This window comes from Camellia sinensis, unplaced genomic scaffold, assembly GCF_055761805.1.
Source record: "Camellia sinensis isolate YWXY unplaced genomic scaffold, ASM5576180v1 Unanchor1, whole genome shotgun sequence".
Classification (NCBI taxonomy): domain Eukaryota; kingdom Viridiplantae; phylum Streptophyta; class Magnoliopsida; order Ericales; family Theaceae; genus Camellia; species Camellia sinensis.
The window spans coordinates 26,453,386-26,474,312 of record NW_028128987.1 but is presented as its reverse complement, the minus strand read 5'-3'; the positions used below and the strand labels follow the sequence as shown (position 1 = coordinate 26,474,312).

The window sequence follows — 20,927 nt, the reverse complement described above, 5'->3', positions numbered from 1 at the left end:
TAGCTGTGGTTTGCGGGTGATTGCAAGTATCTGGGATTACCCTATAGGGGTGGGTCCAATGTGGCCCTATGTCATGGACTAACTCTTTTAGACACATTGGAACAATTTTTTGCCCATGTGGTGCTCAAACTCGACCAAGTTTAAGCTCGTTATATTTCACTGACAATTCGAGTGTTTATCCATTTAAGGCCTAATGCTTTGTCAAGTAAGAACTCCCACGAAGGAAGCTCCGTCTTCCTAGATACTACAAGAGTTGATGTCTCAAGTGCACCAAGTACAGCTTAAGTCGCTTCATAGTGCCAAACTTCTCAAGGTCAATTGGTGCTCATGTTATCAAGGCACCTAGCCACACAAGAATGTACTAGGGAAGGCCTTCAACCTAGCCGACAAGCTTAAATAGCATGCATGGTCTTTGACAACACCTCAAAGAGTCACAAGGTCTAGCAGGCCTCATTTCTTGTATATAAGTCACCGAGGGTCACTCTCATGCCCATGGCAGATTCCTTGTGCATACACGTGTGCTAGATTCTGCCTAAGGCCATTGTGTGCTGGTAGTGTTGCACTAACGTGCCACCCAAGTAAGGCTACATGTCAATCTGTAGCTTGTTTGTAGCGTTACACCATCCCACTTGCTAAGCACAAGGTGATTATTTCATAGTCCAGCTTGATGCCTTCATTCGATAGCCCACATATGTGGTGTTGCCTCTTGGCCGCTTGCTTTAAGCCATGGGACCCCATGTGCAAGTTAAAACCATGCCCCATTTATAGTAGCATTTTAAGCCATTGACAAACTAGGAGGAAACATGACCCATGTCCGAGGAGTCAATCATTTTTCATAAATTCCACAATTTGAGAAAAATCATCAAACTTGGTTCCTTTACACCTAGGCCTAATCCCAATAAAAATCTTGGACCAAACTCTATTTGGCCCTTCAAAACAAGCCCCAAAAACCTGCCTAGCAAGCTACTAGCATAGGCGTGGGCGGCCGGCAAGGCATGCATACATACGAGCAGGCGTGGGTGGATGGCTAGGCGCATGCACGTAATGGGCTAGACACGTGCATGCAGCATGCTGTTGCTGCTTGGGTGTGTTGCTGGAGGATGTCAACGTGGGTGCCATGTGTTGCTTAGGGCCAACCTTGGGGCCACGTTGAGGCTCCGAACTATCAACTTGGAATCTAGAGGTCATTCACTTAGGTACTTCTAAAAGGTCACACCCACACATGCAAGGGGTCACTGAGTTGTTCTTGAAAGGCAACTAGTGACACCCTGCCTTGGGAAGGTTCCTTGTCATCAAAAAAAAAAAATCAAATCACCGAACATCCCTTGTCTATTATTTGTGTTGCTTGCAACTTCTTTAAAATAGTGTATTGTGTGGTACTAACCTAACCATACTAGTGGGCTAATGGTTCTGTATCAAATTTACCCCTGTGGGTGTGTGCGCTTGTGTGTGTGTGTGAGCGCGCGTATGTGAAGATTTTTTTGTTTATTTATTTATTTATTTTTTGCGAGAGGAATTGAAGAACAATATTTCATTGGCATTCTTGCAAGAAGAGATTTTTTTTGGGGGGGCTTGTTTTATTATTATATTGATTTTATGTTCTTTATGTTTTTTGGCAAGTAGATTGCTCGTATATAATTACCATGAAAGCTACTGCATCAATTTATTTTGCAATTGTCCCTTCTTGATTAGACTTGTGATTTTTCTTAAGCCTTAAGCATATCATGACCTTTTCATTTCCCATTTTAAACGGGTATCTTGCTCAAATTATTGTGTATTTAATAGTTGTTTTCTTTTAAACTACAGGTGGAGCTTCGTGATATTGACAGCGGGAACAAAATAAATGAAAGGCTTCGTACAGATGAGGCTATTGAAAGTATGCATATTGACTTCTCAAGTCTTTTTGCAAATATTTGTGAAAATATTTTATATTGTTAATGCATCTTAAATCCTTTTGTTTTTTTGTTTGTTTTGGGTAATAGTCCATGTTGAATGTTGCATAACTGAGTTTTGTTAAGTGTCTTTCTCATTTCTAAGCTTCCATGAGGTTTAATGATAAAAAATCAAACCTCATTAGGAGGGCAATAGGTGAGAGAGAGAAAGAGAGACGTACAATAGAAAATTTATTTTGTATGTTAAATGCTACAGGAAAGAAGTGAAAACAAAAACTCTATTACAAACATCTCAAATATTCATAGATAAATTTGAAATTTTAGGATTTAGTGGAGTAGATATTAAGAAGCTCAAATAAGAGATTAATAGTATGGTCTAATGTGTGCAATAAGGTAGCTATTCAACCAAAAAGGAGAAAAAGAAAAAGAAGGAAAAGGAAGCTTAAGGACGAGGATGTTGTCAACCCAGCTAAGCTCAGTTGGCTTGAGTAGGCTCATCGTGAGGTTTGAGTGGCCCATGACACACTCTCTTTTTCTTTTTTTGTTCTCTTCTTTGTTTTTACTTCTTTTTCTTTTTTTTTTGTTTTCTGTCTTTGTTTTTATTTTTCAATTTTAAAATGTAATTGGATTTTTGGCCTTCATTTAATTATTTTTTTCGACTCAAGTAATGACCACAAATGCGTTTCATGCATGTTAAGGCCTTATGTTTGAAGTGAATTTAATTTGAATTACATAATTGAAAAATCATACACATTCACATGCTAACATGTGTCTAACACATGACATTACACATTAAACATAGATGGGTGGTTGTCACGACCCCAACCCGCCCCAAACAGGATGGTGTAGTGATCGGCCAGTAGTCCTCAACTATCAAAGGTCTAACAAAGCAAAAACAAGACGGACTCTTAATATAATTGGGGCAAAATTTCTTTAATAGATGTGCGGAAGCCATTATCTGTTATATTGAGTTCGTTTGCAACATCCATTCAGAGCAGTGTATAACAATATGAAATGAAAGTATACATTCTTTTTAATTTCATTACGTTACCTTATTACATAAATGATAAAATAAAATACAACACGTGTCAAAACTTTACAAATCAACACAAGCACACAAGTCTAGCTTCTAATTTAACTTCCTTTCATACCTGAACTCTTCGTCACCTACATATATATATATATATATATAAGGGAGAGGGGTGGGGCATTGCCCAGTGAATAGTAATAAAGTAAGGCGGTAAATGAATGAACATTCATGAGCCTTTAGAAATATAACATTTAACATAACGTGTTCATATCTATAACTTGAACAAGGCAAAAACATTATATAATGATGAGCATTTAATGGATTACAAGGTGCAAGCTATGAAGCACGGACACGGACACGCATACGGATATGGACACAGACACGGACACGGACACGGGACAAGGCAATTTCTAAAAAATGGGGACACGGACATGGACACGGCAGGGGACACGGCAAATTTTTTAATTTTTTTATAAATATTTTTATTTTAATATACATTAATTATTTTATTTATTTATTATATTTTTTAAATAATGTGTTATTGTTAATTTATTATTTTTATTTTTAAATGATATATATTATATATAAATAAAAATATATAACAAATAAAGAATAATAAAATATGTTAAAATAAATAAAAAGAAAAATTAGATATTTTATTTTATATTTTTTTTATTATATATGATTTAATTAGATTTCTTTTAAATAATTGGATGATTTATTTTATTTATTATATGTTAAAAAGTTAAGAAATAATAATTTACAAAAATTATTATTATATATGATATTTTAAGAAATAACAATTAAATATTTTATTTTACAAGATAAAAATTATAATTTATAAATTTTATTATATATATTATATATGATAAATTATATTATATATATATATATATTATATATGATCAATTATCTTATATAAAGTACTTTTTTAACATTCTTAAGTACTTTTTTTTTCTAAGTATTCCTAAGTACTTTTTTTTCTTCTTCTTTAACATTCTTTCTTCAAGGCTTCCTAGCCATTCACTTTTTACTTTATTTAAATATTTAACATAGCGGATTGGTTGGTTTAAGTTAGGGTATTTAAAGATGGGTAATAATATAATTATGGCATATGGCGTTCTTTGGGGTGTCACAGTGGTGATGCAGGACGATTGGGGCAGCAGCAAATCTGGACTTTTAGGGCTGATTTTGATTATGTTTTATAGCCGAAATCGTAATAAGAATATAGGGTTTTGAAGGGTTTGTATTGGGTGATAAAGGGGCAAGAGTTTTAGCATAAAAAAATGAGATTGTGGCACTGTTTTAGGGGCTGTTATGAGGCTGTAAACAGTGACTCGTGAACAGTAAACTGAAACATAAAAGAAGAAGAGAAGAAGATAGGTCTACACATCACACCTAGATTCCATAAGCATCACACCTAGGGTTAGGGTTGCATCACACAAACCCAAAAGAGGCTTCAAAGCTCTAAAAATTCTATAAAATATCAATTCTTCTTTGAATTTAGCCTTCCTTGAGCTTCTTATGCTTTACATCAATACATCAACCCCATCAATGGCCATGTCTTGACTTTCGTACAAAAATATATATATTTTTGTGTATATATTATATATCTTGTACAAATAACAATATAAAAATGGAAGAAAAGTACGCTAATTATATTATTTTATATAACTAGGGTTGAAAATGAAATAAAAATAGAAGGGGCTAGATTCCAAATTATGAAAAGTAATAAATTACATTTGATATATTTCAATGAGAAAATGACAAAGAATTAATTTCGGTCCTGATGGATCAAATAACCAAAAAAAAAAAACGAAGGACCGGGCGTGTTTAACATTAACTGGAAGTTAGGGTTTTTAAGTAACAAAATAACACCCTAGGGTTTTAATAATAATTATTTAGGGTTTAAAAGTGATAACTAAAACACCAGGATCGATTAGGGTTTAAAGCACATCTACTCGATAACTCAGGGTCTTCATTGAAATAAATCTTAAAATTAGGGCTTCAAAGATAATTACAAAAGTCAGGGTCTCTACATCTTTACTTGGTGTTGGTCCCACTAATCTTTGGCATTATTTGCATAAAACCTACTTTTAGTTTCTAACCTGTACTCTTGCACTTGGTAACTTAAAGCTTTTGGTACTGCACCAGGCATTGTTCCCAGTGCAAATGGATTTCAATTGATTATGATATTTGAATTGGCTAAATCTATATAATCTTTAATTACCCACTTAGAGATGGACTGTTAGTTGTTATGCATTTAGAACATTCAACCTGGAGATGGTCTATATATTTAAAATTTATAAAATTTTCATTGCTTAGTAATATTATGTGTCTTGGTTTCTATTGAGCTGTATTAATTATGCGAATTTGGGAACTTTGGGGACTAATGCAAAGCGAATGACTTTCAAATTCTACTCATTCAATACCCTTAAATGGGTTGAATTAATTTTGTTGGCCATCCAAGCGCTCTCTTTGTTATTATTTGATCAGCTGAGATAACGCAAGTTGGTGGGATTACCTTGTTTGTTAAAGGATCTTTTGTGCTTGCTGTTTGCTTTCTCACTACCAAGAAACAAGGCAGCATGTCTAGTGATTCAAAGTCTAGCATGCAGCCAGACATTACGTTTTGCTGGTGATCAAATCAGATCCATTTAACGCCAAAACCTCTAGGCTGGGAAGCTAACAGCCTAAGAAACGCACTTCAAACCTCTTCTATTATGTGTTTCATTTACTAGTTCTAGCAGTTATCTTCTACTTTGAGCTCAATATATATTTTTGATGATAATATTATTCAAATTCATGGATATCAGGTTATGTGGTATGTAGCTTGATATTTATTGTGTTTGGCACTTCTTTGTGTTATTTTAATCTCATTTGATGTGGTGCAGAAGTATTTGTTGAAGAAAAGCCCTATACATACTTGTATACTGAGGATAACTTTGTGGTGCTAGCGGAGTAAGTTCTGTTTTTTTCTTCTTTTTTCCTGTTCCATTTTCTTATAGTCAAAGATACACACACACGTACTCAGAAAATTCACTCCCTGTGTTTTTTGTTTGCAAATTCTGTCAGGCCTAAAACATATGATCAGTTGGATGTGCCCAAGGACTTGTTTGGTGAAGCTGCTGTGTATCTAAAAGGTTGCAGACATTTAAGCCTTGTTTGGTTTGTTTTTTAGAAAATTTTTTGGGAAAATTCTCTACAAACAAATTTTCAAGAGTAATAAAACCAAACAAATTTTTCCAAAAAAAATCTCAAAATTTTGTTTGGTTACCTAATTTCCAAAATCACTCTCTCTCTCATACGCATCAAATCAATCACTTTTTTTAAAACTCTCTCCCCAAAACAATTTTCCAAAACCATTTCTGAAAAAAGGCAAACAAACAAGTTTTCGTACTTTTTATCTCAAAAACTACTCTACAAACACAAACCAAACACACCCTTAGTATTCGGCCTTGTGTTGCATGCATTTCAGTTTTTGCATTTTGAACTTATTGTTTGCAACAAGACATCTTTAATTGGCTGCAATTTTTCTTCTATTAATGTGCCTGTGCCAAAAGATGGGCTTTGTTATCTTAACAAGCAATGCTTAAGGATATAAGTAAATTTGATTAAGTGGTTGTTTGGCATGTGCTAAACTAGCACATGCTATTTTAGCACATTATCCTATTTAGGTGACAATCATCTTATTTAAGTCAGATCATCTCTTCATCACATCACTTCAAACCCGACCCATATTTCACGTTTTTTTTATAAAAAGTCAAAAAGTATACTAATCTAGCACTTCCCAAACAACCCCTAAATTAAAATGAATTTAATCATGAAGTTCAATAGCTAACGCTTTACTGAACCATTTGCTTGTCAAGGAAGGAAAATGTTATAGGAAATGGGTGTAGTGCTGAGATGTGCCCATTGAAATAGTAAAAGATCCAAAGAGTATAATGCATTTAGCTTTATAAGCAGGCACTATTCTAGATGAGAAGATTTTGGTTGTCTAAGCTGGGCTAGCATTTGTGGATTGAGATGATGATGATAAAATGGCATGAGAGTGAATGATTTAATGAAGGATATAGTGTTGGTTTATGAGTGAAAAATGCTGTACAAAGCAAGTGTAGTTGGGAAGACTCACTTGAGGTGAATTATTATTCTAAATGCTAATAGATCTTGTCAATGTTTTCACAACTATAACCACAATCATGACCTGATTGTTGCTATTGTCATCTTTAACCACCACCTTCTCAACATTGTCAATGCAAGATCCACCACCCTGACATCCACCTACATGACTACCTAATGTGATGCGCTACACTATCACCATGCTCTCTCACCACCATTCGTACCTTTGCTTTAGGTGTTACCCTACATACTTCCATTGTGTTGCTCTTACTTACAACTACTTCATAATGCCACATTGGTGGTAAGGCTACTCAGTAATACTTCTTTCCAGTTCATTGAAGTCAAAGTACATGTGATGCAGAACGTGCATGCATGCATGGAGATTTGCCTTTAGTATTTTTTATTTTATTTATTTTATTTTAATTGTAGTTTAATCAAGAGTCTTATTTTGGCTAGGAATTTTTATTCATATTTGCTTCCTTTTTTGTTAGGATTTAGTTTTCTAAGTCAATTGAGTTTTATTAGGAGTCTAGATCATGATTTAGTTTCCTATTTTGATATGGTTTTCTAGCCTATAAATATTAAGTATTTGCATTTTATTATTTAGTTTTGATTAATGAATTGAGAGTGTTTTAGGCTGTGGTTGTGTTAGGGCTATGGCCCTCTTCTCCCTCATCTCTTCTTCTCTCTTCTTTCTTTCTAAGGTGTCCTACATCTACATGTACACGTATAAAGCATTATTAGTCATTGGAAGCTTCAAAAATACAAAGATTTGTTTTTTTATCATTTTGAAATCATGCTATTGTGACTGTCTTTTTTTTAAGCATCATATGTTTTGTGTTTTTTTTTGTTTTGTTTATTTTCCTTCTCTTCTAAAAACTTGTTAGTTTTGCGCGTATGATGTTTGAGACTTGTCCTAATGTATTGAGACATTGTTTCCCTTTTTAAGATTGAAAATAATTTCGAGATTAACTAAGCATTTCTGGAAGTAGCATTTTTATTGCAATAAATTATTGGCCTACATGGGGTTTGTTGAAGATAAGATAATATTGTTAAAGCTATCAGAATATATGGAAGATATAAGAATATATGGAGATCCCATGATTTATGCTTATCATCATTTTTTGTGTCTTTGATTTATTTTAATCCCTTAATTGAAAGGATTTGATTGTATCTCCCACTTTATATATATGGTGTACCATGCAATCAAGAGGATCAAGTTGAGTGAATGAAATTTGTAGGCCATAGAGCTTTGTATGTGTGGATCAAGTTGAGTGAATGAAAGATGTAGGCCAAGATTGGCTGAACCACTTTAACCCTTTGTGTTCTTTCTTTTCTCTTTTATGTCTTTATTATCTCTTCATATTTAACCTTATTGTCATATTACAAAATTCAACTTGGTATCAAAGCCCAAATTCTAGCTGCATCTCATTCATATGTCCTCCATCCATCGGCACCCCTAAGGCCTACTTGACAGCAACCATCCCCTCTTTTGCTTTCCTCCAGCCCTAACGGGCCCTCTTTCGCCTTCTTCTAGACCTAGTAGGTTTCAAAAGGCCTTTCCAACCCTTGTTGAGGCCTCCTTCATCACTGACCAGACCATTCCTGGTATAGGTGTTGTCCAACGAGCCCTCTAGGGTGGTATGGTTACTTCTATATCCTTTGTGTTTTGGGCTACCCGTGTATTCGGTAGCATTCATCGTGATACGTCATTCTTCCAGCCTTTTTGTTTGTGGTGATTTGCCATTGTTCAAATTTGTTGCTTTCTCTCTGTCGGTTGGTTTCACTTGCTTCCATCATGATTGATTCCATGCACATTTCTTTGTTGCAAGATGTTGATTCCTTGCTCTCTTTGTTTTTTTTTCGTGTGTAGAGGTTGGTCCATCTCAAAATCAATCAGCCTCATAATCTAGAGAAAACTTTTCTTTTTGCATGACTCAATACCCTGAGCACATGCAAGTAAGGCTGCAAACGAATCGAGCCGAGCCTTCTGGGCTTGAGCTCATCTCGTTTGTTTATCGAGCACAATTATCCAACTTGAGCTCGACTCGTTTTGTTAATATTAGTCGAGCTCGAGCTCGGTTCGAAGCTCGATAATGAAATTTTTTATCATGATTATCTACATTATTTAAATATATAAATAACATATTTATATATTATTTAATAAAAAAATTTAATAAAAATATTATTTATATTATTTAACATATAAATAATATATTTATGCTATTATTTATACATAATTCTTACATTATTTAATATATAAATAATATATTTATTTTATAATTTAGATAAAGATAAGCGAATCGAGATTGACGAGCCGAGTTTATTTGAGGTTGAGCTCTGCTCGTTTACTAAACGGGCCTAAGAGTCAGGCTCGAGCTTGTTTATTTACTTAACAAACCAAACTGTGCTGAGCTCGCGAACAACTCAGTTCATTTGCAGCCGCAAGACATGTAGAGAGAGAGAGAGAGAGTGTTAAGATGAGAGATTATAGGGAGAAAAGCTCAGAGTTGAGGACTGAGCATAAGATCATCATTATTCAGATTGATGAAAAGTCAGGAGGGGGGTTAGTGGAGATTATCGAAAGAAATTGAACATGAAGCTTTTCTTTGAAGATCGATTTGGGAGGTGTCTTTTGGGCGATGCAAACTCTAAGTGAGGGGTGGAAAAAAAAATCAATGATGGAATCTTTTTCAGCAAATATAGCAGCAGTTCGGCAGTATTTGTCTACAGAAGTTCGGCAACAAGAGAGGAGCCTTCATTGAATTGTCCAAGATGGGAAATCAGAAAACAATCACAGAGGTGGTTCTTATGCAGACCTGGTTAAGGGTCTGAAAACAGGGGTGAACAAAGCATGCTTGTATGCAGATTTGTTCGAAGGAGATCCTTCAAAGCAAGAGGTGATTTTCTCTGATTCTGATATGGGAATAGTGGTTGGGCACAAAGCAAGTGGTGGTTTGCACTAGGACTGATTTCTTCAGTAGTTGGGCACAAATTGAAAAGGAACTGAGCAAATTTTTTGAGAAGACTACAATTCTCCGTCCATTTCAATTAAATCGGGCTATATTCTTCGCCATTAATAATGAGGAGGTTGGGTTCTTTGGAGATCATGGTGTGCGTTTCTTTGACAAAGGAATTGCTTGAAGCTAGAGAGATGGTCAAAGGAAAGGCATAGCAATCCTGGTGTAATCGCTTCGTATGGAGGATGGATTGCTATTTGCGATCTACCTTTCAATCTTTGGAACCATAGGACTTTCGAATTGATTGGGAAAAAATGTGGTGGGTTATTAGAAATTGATCGCAGAACAAAATCCTTTGACAATCTGTTTGAAGCAAGAGTGAAGGTAAGGGGATTCGATTGTGGCTTTCGCCCAGCAACCATGGAGTTTGAGGTGGCTGCAGCTCCTATTAAAGTCTGATTAAAACCATTATCAAAACCTGTTTGAAGGAAAGTGGAGCATCGACAATGGAGTTTCGACAAGATTTCTCAGCCAGTCCCAGCGTCGGAGAATGGAGAGATAAGGAGTCAGAAGGGACAGGTAGGACGTGTGGCAGGGGAGATAGTTAGGATGTTAGAGGTCCATTGATTGTGTTGGAATCGAAGCAATGAAAGGTTTATAGCAGATTAAAGTCAACTTAGAGAGTAAAGCAAGGGTTGAGGAGGAAAGACATGAGTTTGGGTCAGATGGGTTAAGAAATGCGTTGGTCCAGGACCCTTTTGATTTTCAAAAGCCGAATGGGCTGAGCAAATTTTCAGTCCAAGGCCCCTTCGAATGGGCTGCAGTTTGAAGTTGGGTCAACACCAGAAAAGAGGCCACTTGTTTCTCATATGTTAGAGAAAGGCCAGCAAGTAGGCCCAATCAATAGCCTTATGGGCCATTTTTCCAAGACCCGGAGTTTTAGTGACAACCAAAGGGGGAAATGGGCCAAATTTCCTGAAGGGTCCAAGTAATATTCAAAGCCACATCAGAAAGAACTTGAGGGTGGGTTTGGGTGTGCCTTATGGTTTGTGTCACGAGGATTCACAGGTTAGGGCTCTCTCCTTGCAGCCAAATGAGCTTGACTGGGAAGGAAATGAGCCGATGAGATTCGTCATGACTGGAGATGCACATTGCAAGGGAGTTTTTGAGGACCTGAAAGCTTATCTCAACGAATCCGAGATTCATTTGGGCTTAGCAGATGTTGTTGATAGATCAAATGGAGAGTTTTTACAAAGTGGATTTTCGAAAGAAGGCGACAATCTGGGAGGGGAGGTAGAGGCATGAGAAAAAGAGCTCAATGGGATAGATCGGTTGATGAATGATGTGGAAGAGGGGTTGCACAATCCCCAAGAGGTGTTATAAGCTTTGGAGGGGTATGGATCATCCGAGTTATGAGGATTCAACAATTCCGGATATAGATGGAGGTGACAAGGATGATGAGATTAATATTTTTTATCCAAAGTTGAATTGGCTTTTCCATGAAGAAAACATTCTGTCTTCCTCATGCAAGGAGTGTACTGAGACCCCAGAATGTGAGAAGGCCTTCGAAATTAATTCTTGTGAAAAGTTATGTGATTCCTTTGAGCGGGACAACATGAGTTCTTCACTTTTAAATAATAATTAGGGTCTTTTTTCTAGGTCTGCTCTTGGGGGAGGGTTGCACAATATTCATATTCTTCCATAGTCTAATAGAGTGGTCTTCAATGGGGTTGACACTGCGTCTCACTTACCTATAAATAGTTGTGCTATCAATGACAATGTAACCCATCTTGAGATTGATTGTTCGAGGGAGATGTCTAGTAACCACAGGCTTGGTAAGAACAGTGATCATGGGGACAGTGTTGATGAGACAGGTAAGTGGTTGAGAGATATGAGCATGTATCTTTTCCTTTGGAAGAGGGAGATTTGCCTCACTTTGTGCATTTGCTAGACACTTTAGGGCTATCTTTGGTTAGAAACAATGGGAAGAGGTCTAAGATAAAAAAATAATGATACTGAGTATAGGAATAGGGAGGGATTAATTATCAGGGAAGGATGAAGTGAGGGTAATGCCGGTTCTTAATGAAGATTTTAAGTTGGAATATTAGAGGGCTGCAGTTCTATAGAAAGAGGGCGGTGGTTAAAGAGTTTTTGAAAGTTCATCAACCGAATATTGTGATGTTTCAGGAAACTAAGAGCGAGATGTATGATAGGTCTTTTATTAAAAGCATCTGGGGGACAAGATTTCGTAAGTGGGCTTCTTTGCCTTCTTGTGGGAGGTCAGGGAGAATTTTGATTATTTGGGATTAGAGGGTAGTGACGGAGTGCGAGACACTTCTAGGGGATTTTTCATTGTCTATTAAATTTCAAAATGTTGATAGTAGTGAATGGTGGTTGACAGGGGTTTATGGTTCCCAATAGGCCTAATGCTAGGCTGGGTTGGTGGGAGGAGATAGCAGGTTTGTTTGGGTTATGTTCTCCGAATTGGTGTGTGGGTGAGGACTTCAATGTCGTTAGAAGGGTATTAGAAAAGCTCAATGGTATGAGTACAAATGGGAGCATGAGGGATTTTGATTGATCTTCCCTTGAGCAATGCTCGTTTTACCTGGTCTAACCTTCAGGAAAACCTAGTGTGTTGCAGATTGGACAAATTTCTTTGCTCGTTAGGCTGGGAAGAGTTGTTTCGCAACATTAGGCAAGAGGCTTGGTCAAGGGTTGTTTCGGATCATCGCCTTGTCCATTGAAAGGGGGGACCGTCACCTTTTATGTTCGAAAATGTGTAGTTGGAAGATCTTTTGTTTAAGGAATATTTTAGAGAGTGGTGGGTTAGCTACAGAGTCCATGGGTGGAAAGGTTTAGATTTATGAGAAAGTTGAGAGGGATTAAGGAAAAGTTGAGTGTGGAAACGAGAGGTTTTTGGTGATTTGATTGAGTCAAAAGTAGAGATAGTTAGGACTGAAGAGTTAGATACAAAGGAGTCCACGGAAGGCTTGTTTGGAGAGTTGAGGGAAGAAAGAATTATGATGAAAGTGAGCTTGGAAGAATCAATTTTTGAGGAGCAAATTTTTTTGGAGTCAAAGGGCAAAGTTGATATGGGTAAAAGAAGGTGATATCACTTCCAGATTCTTTCATAGAGTTGCATCGGGGAAAAGGAAGAAACATTTCATTAAGTCTTTGGAGGTTGGTCAAGGGGTAGTGGTAAATAAGGAGGACCAAATTGTAGATGAGGTTTTCAAGTTTTATTCGAATCTTTATTCTAACAGGGGAGTGGAACGACTAGGGATTGAAGGGATTAATTGGAAACCGGTGGAAGCATCTAAAACTAGATGGCTTGAGAGAACTTTTGATGAGCATGAGGTGTATCAGGCTGTTTTTGATTGAGAGAGAAATAAGGATCTAGGACTGGATGGGTTTTTAATGGCATGGGATAGATGCTAAAAAATACTGATATATTATTATTGATTGTATTGATTACAAGCTTGATTCATTACAATTCCTATACAATCTATATATAGAAGAAAATGTGGTAGTAGGTGTAGTGGAGGTGATAGTGGGTTAGGTGAAGTGGAGTGTGTGGTGAAATGGAGGTAGGTGAAGTGGAGTGTGTAGTGGAGTAGGTGAAGGTAAAGATGGGAAATTCTAACAGCCCCCCGCAAACGCAAGGAGGAGAGAAACTAACCAACTTGAGTTTGGAGAGAGTAACAAAACAAGAAAATACATAAAAATAAAAAGAGGATAGGTGACACTGTATGGTCGTGTCAGACCATTGGTGAAGACACTGGATGGTGGTGTCATAACGTTGTAGAGGACACTGTATGGGGGTGTCATAACGTTGTAGAGGACACTGTATGGTGGTGTCATAACGTTGTAGAGGACACTGTATGGTGGTGTCATAACGTTGTAGAGGACACTGTATGGCTGTGTCAGACCGATGTAGAAGACAGTTTATGGGGTCATGTCGGACCGTTGTAGAAGACAGTTTATGGGGTCATGTCGGACCGTTGTAGAAACTAACCGGAATCAATGTCGGGACAGTTTATAGAGTCTTGTCGGACCCATAAAGAAGCTAACCGGAATCAATGTCGGGACAGTTTACAGAGTCTTGTCGGACCCATAAAGGAGCTAACCGGAATCAATGTCGGGACAGTTTACAGAGTCTTGTCGGACCCTTAAAAAATACACGGTATGATGGTGTATATAGGCTGCCCAAATATATATATATATGGATATATATAGTGAGCCCTCAAAAGTCGTGCCCAATTTTTCAAAAGGCGTGCCATCAAAAGGCGTGCCCACTTTATCAAAAGATGTGCCATGAAAAGGCGTGCCAGTTTGTCGGGCGTCAAGAGGCGCGCGATGCGCGTGGCTGGCCCTGGCTATTTAAAACAAGGTTGAGGCGAAGGTTGTGCATACTAGTCTGAAACCTCTGAACGCTCGGAGAGCTTGTCTCTGCAAATCTTGAAACACCCGGAAACCAACCCTTCTCTGAAACACTTAGCAACCCAAAAACATGGCCTCTTCTTCCCGTCCAGCTACCCAGAACATGGCCTCCTCTTCCCGTGGGCTGCTCACGCTCTTTCCAGAACTGAACGAGTCCACAAGAGAAATAACTGGTGCGGTGGCCAGTGAACCTCAACCAAACACCTCTGGTTTTGCTCCGTTGAACTTTCCGATGCGGTCGGTGGAGCAAAAAATGGCGGTGCAAACTGATATTGAGGCTAATCAGTATACGTTGAAGGCATGTGTGGAAAGCATGACGGCGGTCACAAATTTGTCGAACCGGCTGCAGAGTAGGACAAATGAGGTGCAGCATTTAAACTCCCAGCTGGCTCTGCTCCAACGCATGTATAAGGATGCGCGAGCAGAGATAAGCGTGCTAAGGGCAGAAAACAAGGAGCTGAAGCGGAAGGCCACCGTGATGTTCCGATTTGGAGGGCCGCCATATGCTGCAGTGGAGGAGCAGGGACTAAATGTGCTCGGTGGCGTGGGAAGCACGGAGGCAACACCGTCAAGGGTCGGCCAGGACGGAGGCAAGAAGAAGAGACCTGCAGCAGAGTAGAGAAGAAAAATCCTGCCTGTGGTTTTTTTTTTTTTTTTTTATATTGGTGTAAAATTGTGATCGGGGTTGATCCCCTGATATGAATAAAATGAGTTTGGTGTGCAGTTCGTCTTCTTCTTCTGCGGTTTTTTTTTTTTTTTTTTTTTTTTTGGTGGAAAAGAAGAATAATAATAAGAAATAAAATGAAGTGGGGGATAAAGGTGAAGAAAAATTTCGGAAGGGTAAAGTAATAAAAAATAAAATAAGGGAAAGAAGGTGATGGGTGTGCAAAACAGTGTGTGGTTCGTGTCCTTGTCAAAAGAGGGAATAAAATAAATATAAAAAACTATGAGTGGGGAACAAGAGTGGGTGGAAAGAAGGAAATAAAAGAAAAAAATAAAGAAATGGAGTGGGTGTGGCGTATGATAATACTGTTAGATGTAAGAATGACATGGATCCAATAATTTAATTAATCGATAAAGCAGCAACTAAAGGTGGTGGAAAAAAAAAAATAATAATAATAATAATAATAATAAAAGAAAGGTGCACATGGGTTGGAAAAGTGAAGAAAGGAGAGAGAGAACAGTGTAGAATAAAAAAATTGATAAAAAATTGGAGGAAGTGGGTTGAATAAAAAAAAAAAAAGGAATGTGACTGTGAAAGGGGAAAGAGGCGAGAGATGAAAGTGCATTGGTGAGTGGGATCACGTGAGTGGTGTAAGGTTAGTACTCCTTCCCGTTATCAATTCTGGTGGTCTGACCCCCAGCATCGATCAATGCAGAAGTGACTGCCAGTGCTGCTCCTGCTGAAATTGCTGTTGAAATGCTTCTTCCTTTGTAACCATGCTTCTTCCCGTTATCAATTCTGTAGTCCTCTTTTTTTTTTTTTTTTTTCACTCACTCCCCGATCTCCAATCGTCTCCTACACAGATCAATTTTTGCATCTGTCTCTGGATCAAAGGAGATCTATGGATCCTTCAGAACTTAGGTATTTGGAAGATGATGATACCCCAATGATGAAAACGATCAAGGGTGCAACCACTGGAGCTCTTGATGGTACCCCAAGAGGGACTTTATTAAAGGAGCTGTTGGTGGTTTCGTATGTTGCCCTTGATTATGAGCAGGAGTTGGAAACTTCAGTGGAGAAAAGCTATGAATTGCCAGATGGGCAAGTGATCACTATTGGGCAAGTGATCACTATTGGAGGCTCAATCCTAGCTTCTCTCAGCACCTTCCAGCTGATGTGGATATCCAAGGGTGAATATGACGAATCTGGTCCAGCTATCGTTCATCGGAAGTGCTTTTGAGCTAGGTGAATACGTGATTGGTGATCAAGCACTTGGTAGCAAAAGAATACACCAAGATGGTGGTAGTGAATCGAACGGAGGAGAGAGTGGCTGCAATCCGTGAGGAGTGAAGGTATGTGTAAAAAATTCCAGCGGGCAGCGAAGGCAAGGTTGCCGGCCGGCTGCCCGCCGGTGAGAAAAAAAATACAAGTCTAAATCTTATAGCTCTGATACCATGCTAAAAAATACTGATATATTATTATTGATTGTATTGATTACAAGCTTGATTCATTACAATTCCTATACAATCTATATATAGAAGAAAATGTGGTAGTAGGTGTAGTGGAGGTGATAGTGGGTTAGGTGAAGTGGAGTGTGTGGTGAAATGGAGGTAGGTGAAGTGGAGTGTGTAGTGGAGTAGGTGAAGGTAAAGATGGGAAATTCTAACAGAGTGTTTAGGGAATTTTTTGAAAGTTGGGAGGATAATCTTTGCACTAATGCATCATTCATGTCTTATTCTCAAGAAAGAGAGGTTGGTCAAGATTTGGAGATTTTAGACCCATTAGTCTGGTCACATCTCTTTACAAGATTTTGGGAAAGGTGCTTTCGAAGAGACTTAGGGATGTCCTAGGAAGGAGATATGATTTCGTCAATACAAGGTGCCTTTGTGCAAGGGAGGCATATTTTGGATATGGTCTTAGTTGCCAATGAAGTTGTTGAGGAGTATAGCGGTTTTGCATAAGGAGGGCATCATTTTCAAGGTGGATTTTGAGAAAGCTTATGGTCATGTGGATTGGGATTTTTTGGATTTTGCTATGGAAAGGAAGGGTTTTGGAGATGGGTGGAGGAAGTGGATTTTTGGAGGAGGGGGTTGTATCTTCCTGCAATATATCTGTTATAGCAAATGGGATAGATGGGAAATCTTTTTAGGCATCTGGGGGATTAACACAAGGTGACCCACTATCGCCTTCCCTTTTTTTTATTGGTAGTGAATGTGTTGGGAAGATTGATGGAGAAAACGAAGGAAAAGGGTGAGATTGAGGGGTTTGTGGTGGGAAAGGATAAAATTTGTGTCACTCATCTAGAGTTTAAGGATGACACTATTTTTTTCATCAATTAAAGCAAGGTGAGAAATCTTCTCGCGCTTCTGAGTATTTTTGAAGTTGTTTCTGGTCTCAAAGTCAATCTTACTAAGAGTAGTGTCGTAGGCATTAATCTGGAGCCTAGCTTTGTGCAATAGATGGCGGCAATTTTGGGATGTTCAATTGAAAATTTTCTTATGAAATATTTGGGGTAACCATTGGGGGGAGATCATAGGTCAAAGGCTTTTTGGAATCCTGTCCTTGATAAGGTTGGGAAAAAGATTGGAGGGATGGAAGAAGGCCTTGTTATCTAGAGGGGTAGAGATGTTTGGTACAATTTGTGTTGAGTTGTATTCCTATCTATTTTTTGTCTATGTTCAAGATTTCGGTTAGGATTGCTAAGAAAATTGAGACATTAATGAGGGACTTTCTTTGGGAAGGATTTAAAGAGGGGTTTAGGATTCACTTAGTTAAGTGAGAGGTTGTTGCTCTTCCTAGAAATAAAGGGGGCCTTGCCATTGGGAATATTGTTGCAAGGAACATTACTCTCTTGAGCAAGTGGTTATGGAGATTTCCAATCGAAAGTGAATCGCTATGGCACTCCATAATTGAGAGCAAGTATAGTGTTCAAGCCAATGGTACTCTATTGTGGTTAGTAGAGGTAGTTGTCGATCACAATGGAAGTCCATTTCTCATTTGCTCCCACTTGTTTCTACATTCTTTTCTTTAAAAGTGGGTAATGGGGAAGTGTATGATTTTGGGATGATACGTGGGTGGGGGATTCCTCTTTTGATAGTCTTTCCACTTCTTTATAGATTGGCCCGATATCAGAATGTTTCTATTGCGTCAGTGGCATGTTCTACCATGTCACCAAAATCATGGAATTTCAATTTTCTTAGGAATCTAACCGATAGCGAGTCTCTTGAGTTGGCTTCTTTACTGTCATTGCTTGATGGAGTTTCTTTGGTTCCTCTCTATAGAAACAAGAGGGTATGGAACATCATTTCTTCGGGAGTTTTCTCATGTAAATCTTTGTTTGATATGATTATTGATGTACCTTCCACTACTTTGTTTCCACTTTATAAAAAATTTGGAAAGCAGTTATTCCTCATAAAGTGAAGTTTTTTATGTGGTCTTTAGCTCATGGAAGCATTATGACCAATGATCTTCTCCAAAGAAGAAGGCCTAATCTCTGTCCTCAATGGTACGTAATGTGTAGAGGGGAGGAGGAATCAGTTGATCACTTATTTCTTCATTGCCTGGTGGCACTTATTTTATGGCAGCGTCTCTTTGGTCTCTGTGATGTTTAGTGAGTTGCTTCGCAGATGTGCACGCATATGCTGTTAGTTTTTTATGGCGGGTTTGGAGGTAATAGGAAGGCCAAAACATTGTGGTCTTGCATTGTCTTTGCTATTTTTTGGACCATTTGGCTAGAGAGAAATGCAAGGATTTTTAATGACAAGGATTCAGAAGTGGAAGCTATTTGGGATAAAGTGAGGCATTTGGCTTCAATTTAGGCTTGTGTGTTGTCCCTTTTCGAAGGAATTCCTTTGTTTTTGATTTCTAAGGATTGGGCTATTGGAGATAAGATTATATTGTCAAAGATATCAGAAGATAAGAAAGATATTATAATATATGGAGATCCCATAATTTATGCTTATTATGATTTTTTTTTAATCTTTGATTTATTTCAATTCCTTAGCTAAAAGGATTTGATTGTATCTCCTACTTTATATATATGGCGTATCATGTAAACAAGAGTATCAAGTTGAATGAATGAAAGATGTAGCGCTTTAGGGCCTTATGTATGTGGTTGTAGGACAATATTGGCCAAACCACGTTAAATCTGTGTTCTTACTTTTCTATATTCAACCTTATTGCCTTATTACAAAATTTAACTTGGTATCAGAGCTTAGTGAACCTAGGAATGTTTCTGTATGGAGAACTCTCTCATTTCACATTTTTTTTTATCAAGGTGTTTTTCCCTCTTCCTTGAGTTGACCTCTAGTTTGCTGATGTGGTAAGCAAACTTTATGATTTTTACTTATTTCGGGGCTTCCGTGGATTTGGTAGCATTATTTTGTGATATGCTGATTTTTCCGGCTTCTCTACCCTTTTAGGGTCCCTGTGCTAATGTGATAAGCACGTATATGATTCTTTTTTATTTTTAGGCTACTGGTGTGTTCGGTAGCATTCTTTGTGGGATGCCGTTTTTCGGTCTTTATGTTTGTGGTGATTTGCCATTGCTTCGGTCTTGTTGATTTCTCTCTCTTGATTGGTTTATCTTATTGCATCATGATTGATTCAGTGCACATTTCTCTATTACAAGATATTGATTCCTTGCTATGTTCATTGAAGTTGTCATTGAAGGGAATTATTATAATTGTTGTTGTCTTTTGGCAACTTCATTGTAGTTGTTGGATACTTAACTTCAACCGTTACATATTCCAACTAGAGGGGGAGTGTTGGAGATAAGATTATATTGTCAAAAATATCAGAAGATATGGAAGATATTAGCTTATATGGAGATCCCATGATTTATGCTTATTATAATTTTTTGTATCTTTGATTTATTTCAATTCCTTAACTGAAAGGATTTGATTGTATCTCTTACTCTATATAGATGGTGTATCATATAAACTAGAGTATCAAGTTGAGTGAATGAAAGATGTAACTCTTTAGGGCTTTGTGTGTGTGGATGTAGACCAATATTGGCTGAACCATGTTAAACCTTTGTATTCCTACTTTTCTCTTTTCTATCTCTATTCTCTCTTTATATTCAACCATATTGCCTTATTACAAACTTCAACTTGGGCTGCTGTTTGTCATCCTTAGTGATTGACTGTTTTCTATTTTGTTTTCTTGTTTTTACTATTTGGATTTAGATTACTGCTTTGATCTTTAGTCATTTTATGAGGACTTGTCCTCCCCTTGTTTTCAAGTTTTGTTACCAATAAAGTTCTGTCGTTGGTTGTCTCTCCCCCCCTCCCTCAAAAAAAAAAAAAAAAAAAAGAAGGAAAAAAAAAAATCCCGATGTTGATTCATTTCTTATGTTCTCCCAAGTTGTCATTGAAGCGAGGGCAGTGATTACAATTGTTTTCCTTTTTTGGCTATTTCATTATGGTTGTTTGTAATGATCAGCCTACTTTCGAGTTCAAGTTGGATACTTCACTAAAACCGTTCTGTGTTCCAACTTGATGGGGAGTGTCAAAGATCAGATTATATTGTTAAAGATATCAGAATATATGAAGATCCCATGATTTGTGCTTATCATGATTTTTTGTATCGTTGATTTATTTCAATCCCTTAACTGAAGGGATTTGACTGTATCTCCTACTATATATATATATATATGGTGTACCATGTAATTAAGATGATCAAGTCGAGTGAATGAAAGATGTAAGTCATAAGGCTTTATGTAGGTGGACGTAGGCCAAGATTGGCTGAACCATGTTAAACCTTTGTGTTATTTCTCATCTCTTTTCTGTCTTTATTATCTCTCCATATTCAACCTTGTTGTC

The 20,927-nt window shown here is 37.5% G+C and overlaps 1 protein-coding gene across 1 annotated transcript in view; it reads left to right on the top strand.

Annotated features, from left to right (window-relative positions):
• Positions 1-20,927, top strand: part of LOC114303489 (uncharacterized) — a 33,853-nt gene that overhangs the window by 1,568 nt on the left and 11,358 nt on the right. Inside the window, exons 5-7 of the mRNA XM_082910780.1 lie at positions 1,807-1,876; positions 5,817-5,883; positions 5,998-6,065. Of these exons, the coding sequence (XP_082766906.1) occupies positions 1,807-1,876; positions 5,817-5,883; positions 5,998-6,065 (205 nt within the window). The remainder of the gene's footprint in view (positions 1-1,806; positions 1,877-5,816; positions 5,884-5,997; positions 6,066-20,927) is intronic.